The sequence below is a fragment of the Vigna umbellata genome, chromosome 7, assembly GCF_029865625.1.
Source record: "Vigna umbellata cultivar VRB3 chromosome 7, Vumbellata_1.0, whole genome shotgun sequence".
Taxonomy (NCBI): domain Eukaryota; kingdom Viridiplantae; phylum Streptophyta; class Magnoliopsida; order Fabales; family Fabaceae; genus Vigna; species Vigna umbellata.
Window position 1 is genome coordinate 18,879,265 of NC_142171.1, and position 6,572 is coordinate 18,885,836.

At 30.4% G+C, this 6,572-nt stretch overlaps 1 protein-coding gene across 1 annotated transcript; it reads right to left on the reverse strand.

Annotated features, from left to right (window-relative positions):
* Window positions 1-985: 985 nt before the first annotated feature.
* On the reverse strand, window positions 986-5,836 carry LOC124833061 (amino acid transporter AVT6B-like). The gene is made up of 5 exons (XM_047307435.2): window positions 5,094-5,836; window positions 4,799-4,951; window positions 3,669-3,872; window positions 2,331-2,796; window positions 986-1,457 (listed from the first exon to the last, which is right to left on the reverse strand). Exons 1-5 carry the CDS (start codon window positions 5,527-5,529, stop codon window positions 1,322-1,324), a joined length of 1,395 nt encoding a protein of 464 aa, XP_047163391.2. The 5' UTR covers window positions 5,530-5,836; the 3' UTR covers window positions 986-1,321.
* Window positions 5,837-6,572: the final 736 nt, after the last annotated feature.

Consider the following 6,572-nt stretch of genomic DNA (forward strand, 5'->3'; position numbering starts at 1 on the left):
TGTTTCTATTTGACTCTGCCATAAAAGAAACCCTGGATACTTGATTAGTTGCTGCACAGTAGTTATTAAACATTCACACTAGATCGGATAATCCATTTGGAACAACGTAATCGGTTAGTTTTCCTTGATTCTTTTTAACGAGTTAATTAAAGCTAACTTCGTGTTGAATTTATGGTTTTTATGTATTCTCACATTTAATTCAATGTGATTACAAGAATATCGGACATACCTAACCCAATCAAATGTTAAACCTCACGGAAGAGTTTGCCAGTTATAATAATTATTTAAGGTGTATATTATTTGAGTGATGCAATGATACATAAAAAAGATCTTACATATACACATGGGTTTAGGGTAACCATTGTTGAGATTTAATGGTGTCTCAAGTGACTCCACAAGTTTATGGAAAGAATCTTTGCGTGCTTAATGGTGACTTTAGCTCTGGTTGATAGTTGGGCTGCTGGTCAAATATGCTGATGAGTGAGATGGGTTTATTAGGGATGAAGGATTTCAAGGAGAAAGAGGCATCACTAACATGTCAAACTATATCTATGAGTAATATTTGTTCACTCACAGAGAGTTTTTTGACCAGGTTTTATTTATAAACTCTATCAATCACATGTCAACATTCTATCAGTTTTTAATGAAATATTAAAAGAAAAAGTTGTATCATTTGTGAGAAACTTCGGTATCGAAATAAACTTTTCGAGTGGCTAAGACCAAATCCCCTATGATCCTAAGTTTTAGGTGCTGATATATTTTTACTTTAAACTAATTTAGTTCTTGAAACATAAAACGTGACATTTCGATAATCTTTATGTTAAAGTTTGATCTTACCTTATACCAAAGTTTACCTGACACGTTAAGTGTTCTTGTAGCATGTGTTTGGCTTGACTTTAAACCTATTTCAAACGCTGTGTTTGGAACCACATGGGAGAGAAAAACACAAAAACTATACTAAGATACAAATGGAAGCTCGTGTACATAAGCTCAAATATGAATTTTGTATTTGGGTAGATGAAGCCCAGGAAATAGAGTCACAAAAAGTAAACTATTTACAACAACAAAGATCAAACTACAATAACCGGTATAAAGTATTTATTAAATAAAAACTGACTTAGAGAAAAAAAAATAGTCAGTCATTTTATATAGACTGATTTTGCAAAATCCTTTAAACTTGAAGATCATTAATTAAAACTCTTATTTACACACTTTTGAACATGTTACCAGCACTTAGTGGCTTATTCCATGATCAACCCTTGTGAAAGTATGAATGTGCTTGTGCTATGAGCTTCAAAGAAAGTTTCAAGAAAAAAAGAATTCATGTATAAGTTTTGTTCTTCTTGATCAAGGCATAAGTATCACTGTATAAAGCCACAGCATTTGACAAGACAGCCAAGAATATCATAAAGACTGATAGAATCTTGTCCCTTTTAGTTGCTATGCTGTGTCGATCCCTGAAATTGAAACATTAATACAAAGCGATAATTGTTAATTAATTTTCAGCAATAGAATATATCAAATCATTTTTCTGTTAGACACAACAAATAAACAACTAAAAAGAACTTTTCAATAAAGAACCTACTCTTCTAAAGTGAGCCACTCACTTTAAAAACTAAATAATCAATATCAAGAAATCAACTGCTAATATTACATCTAACATGCTTAAAAATCGAGAAGTTATTTAAGTGTAAATAGTTTATTAAATTATTTACTTTATTGTTGGTCATTAAAAATAAAGTAAAATTAAAAAAAAAAAAAACAGTACTATCTTAACATATTGAAAACACTAATTCGGAGCTGGCGGGTTGATTCATATGTCTAAGACCTATTTTACCACTCTTACTCGATACTCCTTTTGTATTGTACTCCATGCCTCTTTGACATTTGTAGCATCAATTATTGAAAAAATTGCAACAACCATTCCTTGTAGAAAAAATAAATATGTTTGAACTTTCTAGATATTTATATCACAATTTAACATAAATGATAATATGTTCAATTCCAATAACTGGGTGTAAGGAAGATTTTATATCTTAGTAAAAATATAATATACAAATAGAAAATTAAAAAATAGATTTTAAGTGTAGTTCAATGTCTTATATCTTATCGATGTATAATGTCTAACCTAATAACTTTCAATTTATAAAAAGGCTTAATAGAATTGAGGTAAACACAAAACTAAAATTGGAAGATATAATCATAAAAAGTAGGTTGATACTAAGCTAGTTATCTCCTCTATGCATTTCTAATATGGTGTTATGTTTTTTCATATAAGTATATCCATTGGAGTGGAACAGAAAATAAGAGAATTTGGGTATGAAACTCACCGTAGAATGATGGCAGCTGGAAATATGAATGCTATGCAAACAGCAGCTGTTGCTCCAGTAAACTGGAAAATATCCCAAATGCTGGGTATGAAATTTGCTCCAAGGAAGATAACAGCAACAAGTGTAACAGTAATTGAAGCAAATCTAATGTTATCTTGAGGCAAAGGCCTGGATGATGGAAATAAAAGAGAATCTAGGTTGACACGCATTCCATAGAAGACAACTGGAAATACAAGCACGAGATGTGCAGCATAGCTGAAACGAACTGCATCATTGAGCACAGAACCCAAAGGAATTCCAAGATCAGTGTCAAAATTTGCAAGCACATCATCAAGTGTTGCTTCACCAAATAGGAGGAACCCAAAGAAGCTTGTCAGCAAGTACACTGAAGCACTCAGAGCAAGGGATGTACGTACAACGCCATGCATCTCAGAGGAGTCCTCCAGTTCATTGTCTATGGGGTGTACTGCAACAACAGTGCATGCAATGCAACCATCAGAGTGTTATTGTAATTTAAAATATACAAGTGTGTAGAATGACTCTTGAATTTTCTAATTTACTTCTCACCTTTTAACACAAAATATATGTTCATTAATACAACACAATATTGATTTTATTATTTACAAAATAAAAATTACTTATCAATGATTACCCTAAAATACTAAGCGATTGTAACGTTATAAAAGTTAATATAAAATATTTATTTTTATAATTGTTTTTCATAACTTGAATATAATTTTAGTAATTTTTTATTTTAATATATAATTTTAATTATAAATTTATTTTTATTATCATAAAATCGGTGTATAACTGATTATATATCTTAAATTAATAATTGATTTTGGGGAAAAAACTTTAAAAAAAGTCAATTTTAATTAGATATGGCCCAATTGTCAATGTGTAAAATCGGTTGTAACAATTTCTTAAATATTAAAAAATATTTTAAAATCAATTATATATCCAGAAGACAAAAACAATCAATTATATATACATAATATAATCATATAACTGTTTTTTCATCACCTGCTATGTGGCCATGATTATGGTTAGATTACTCAAATAATCTAATGTTAGGAAGCAAAATGTGCATTGTCATTCATCATTTTATTGAAAAGAAATGAATATAACATGAATAGGTAATTTGAAGTCATGTTGTGCTTCCAGAAACAGACAAAAACAACAATGATGTTTTGTCTCAGAATTTCTACCTGTCAGGTGGACCTCAACATTTTTTGAGCAAATTATTAACTGGCTTATAGTTATATATGTATGATCTTCATAAGAACATTAAGAAAAGGGTAATGAAATTTGCAGAAAGGCCTAAAAAGATTCTCATACCATTGGGGTGGCAGATATAGGCAGTCACAAGAACAGGAACTACAGTGAACAGTTCCAAAATTGATGCCATATCAGTTATGATTGGAAAGAGTCTGGGCATTCCAATGCCTCCGACTATGATCTTGAAGACTGAGATTCCAACAGCAATCACTAGAAAAACTACTGCTAGCCCAACTGATAATGCAGACGTGAATTTCAATGAATCTGCAACACCCACAGATATATTGATCTAAAATTTTGAATTAAATAATATCAATTTCTTATATAAATGGTGTTAAAATCATATTTATGTAATTTATTCCGAAAATCTAAGAAAAAAAAATAGACCCTACCTTGTTTCAAACAATCTAAACAACAATAATGGCAATCGGTTATATTTCATTTCACCCATTTTCGATGTTGGAAATCTAGAATACCTATTAATTGCATGCTATAATAGTTCTTATATTTCGTATCTACTATTTTGTTCCCGGATTGAATTTTTTTTTATATATAGAAACTTGGTGACAAAAGGCTGAAATTGGGAAATCTATGGTATTATATTGTTGGATATGCAACTATGTTACAAATATAGTGCCTTTATACACAATTACAAGTGGGTCCCACCTTAAGTTGTTATGTCACACATTACATTTTAGTAAGGTGATTCATGCTTAGTATTATCCAACTAAGTAAAATTTGCATTAGTAATTGGACTACATCTCTAGTTTGATATGGAATCTTCTTAGTCATGCTTCTTTCTACATTTATTCAAATCCTGTTTTCAGGTTAAATTTATAGGTTTTTTTCTTATATAGCATAGTGTTGAATTTTATATTTTTACTTACTGAAAACTTAGACTTACATATGATTTTTCAAAACCTTCCTACCTACTGTTCAAGTAATTTGAAATGACAGAAACCTTTATCACAACCCCACAGCATTTGTAACAAACAGCCATTGGTAGTCAAAACTAGAACTTAGAAAGTTCATTCCTAAACATGAATCACAGTGCTTCGATGATTTTGCTGTCATTGTTTACTAATTTATTGCCAGTCATTTTCATTGATTTGCAATTTAACAAGTGAGCAGCTAATAGTAATTCACCAGTCATTTTTTTTTTTACTTGGATTAGTGAAAAAAAAACTAACCAATCCTCTTAAAACTGACCAAAGGTGCAAACACAGCAACTGTTGTAAACGCAACAACAAACGTTCTTCCAGTCCACCAATGAACTCCAAACCAGCCTTCAAGGAGACCAGAATGGTGAGTTCCACCAGAAGATGTTCCAGAAATCACATCCCCTTGAACAACAACACAAAAAACCTGAATCAGACAACATTAATGACTAAAGAAGAAGAACCAAAACCAGTGTAACAATTCAAGTTCAACAAAACACTTATGAAATTTAATGTATATGGCTTAGGATTAAACTAAAGTCCTTACCAAGTATAATCGTGTAAATAATCAACACACCAATGTTGTTGACTATAACAAATATCTCCACCAAAGCTTTTCCAAATTTTCCAAAAGCATCCCTCATGAGACTCCCATAAGAGGGAAGATTCCCTGCCCTAGAACTCCTAATCAGGAACTCAATTGACTTCTCTGTCAAGAAACCTGTTAAGATTATAGCAAGAAGCCCAGGCACCATCCCCAACTTTTTCACACATGCTGGCAACCCCATGATTCCAGCACCAATAATTGTGGTTGACAAGTTGAAAACTGCCCCAGAAAATGAAGCTCCATTAAACTCTTCAAACCCTGAAACATCATCACTCCCCTGAACCTTTGCTAACAAGGGAACATTCTCATCAACAACTCCCTTGTTCCTTCTAGAGTTTTGCTCCACTGCCTCAGGTGCGAAGCCTGCATTCCTCATCTTCCCCTTTCAAATTCTTTTATGATTTTTTAAAATCAGCTAACTGTTTTTTTCGATATCAAAAACACCCATTTTTCAAGTTGAAGAAAAGCATCAAACTTTGAATAAAAAATTTCAGTGGAATTCACAGGCTCGGAGATGCAGAGCTGAACAATGATAATTCAAGACACCCCAGAAGCCGACAATGTTTTGAACAAAATAAAGATTCAAAATTTGAAAGGCTTTGTACCTTAGGACGCTGGTCTTGTGTTTCATAATAACCTCTTGTAACTTTGACACTGTTTCTTCTAGTTCAGTAAGTAAGAGAGAAATGAATGGAGCAAAGTGAAGGTCTAAATTGTTTTCATACATATATTATTATATATGTAATTTACATACATATAATATATATGTTTTACCTATGTTTAGTTAAATATAAAGGTGAAAAAAGTAATATTCTTTCAAAGAATATGTTCTTATGGTTAATTTTTTTTCAGAAAAATGTTCTTATGGTCATGTTCAGTTTTTCCTCTTACATGGTTTGCAAATTTCTTTTCTCTTTATGATTAAAAGGAATAAACAACTTAACTTTCACCAAAGATTTAAGTATTTATCATTCTTAGAAAAAACATTTTGATGAAAATTACGTTAATGGAATCACGTTTTCAATTGAGATTTTTTTTTTTTGTTCTTATGAAAGAATGAATAGAAAAATCACCTTTTTATTCATAATCCCAACAACTTTAAATTTTAAAAGATTATAAATCATGAAAAATTATTTTTCAAAATTATAATTTTAAAATTCTGTTTGTCATTAACCATATAGCAAGAAAGTGTGATTGCCATATCAAATGAGATGTTTAAAATTCTGTTTGTCATTAACCATACTTGGTTAATAATATTGTAATTTAGAAAATTATAATAAAATGAAAATTTATAAGAAACTAAGATGAAATATAATTTTTTAAAAATTTTAAAAATAAATTATCTATTATAAATAAAATTAATTTATGATATATAAATAAATGCAAATCTAATTATTGAGATGTAAATGTTTCCACGAA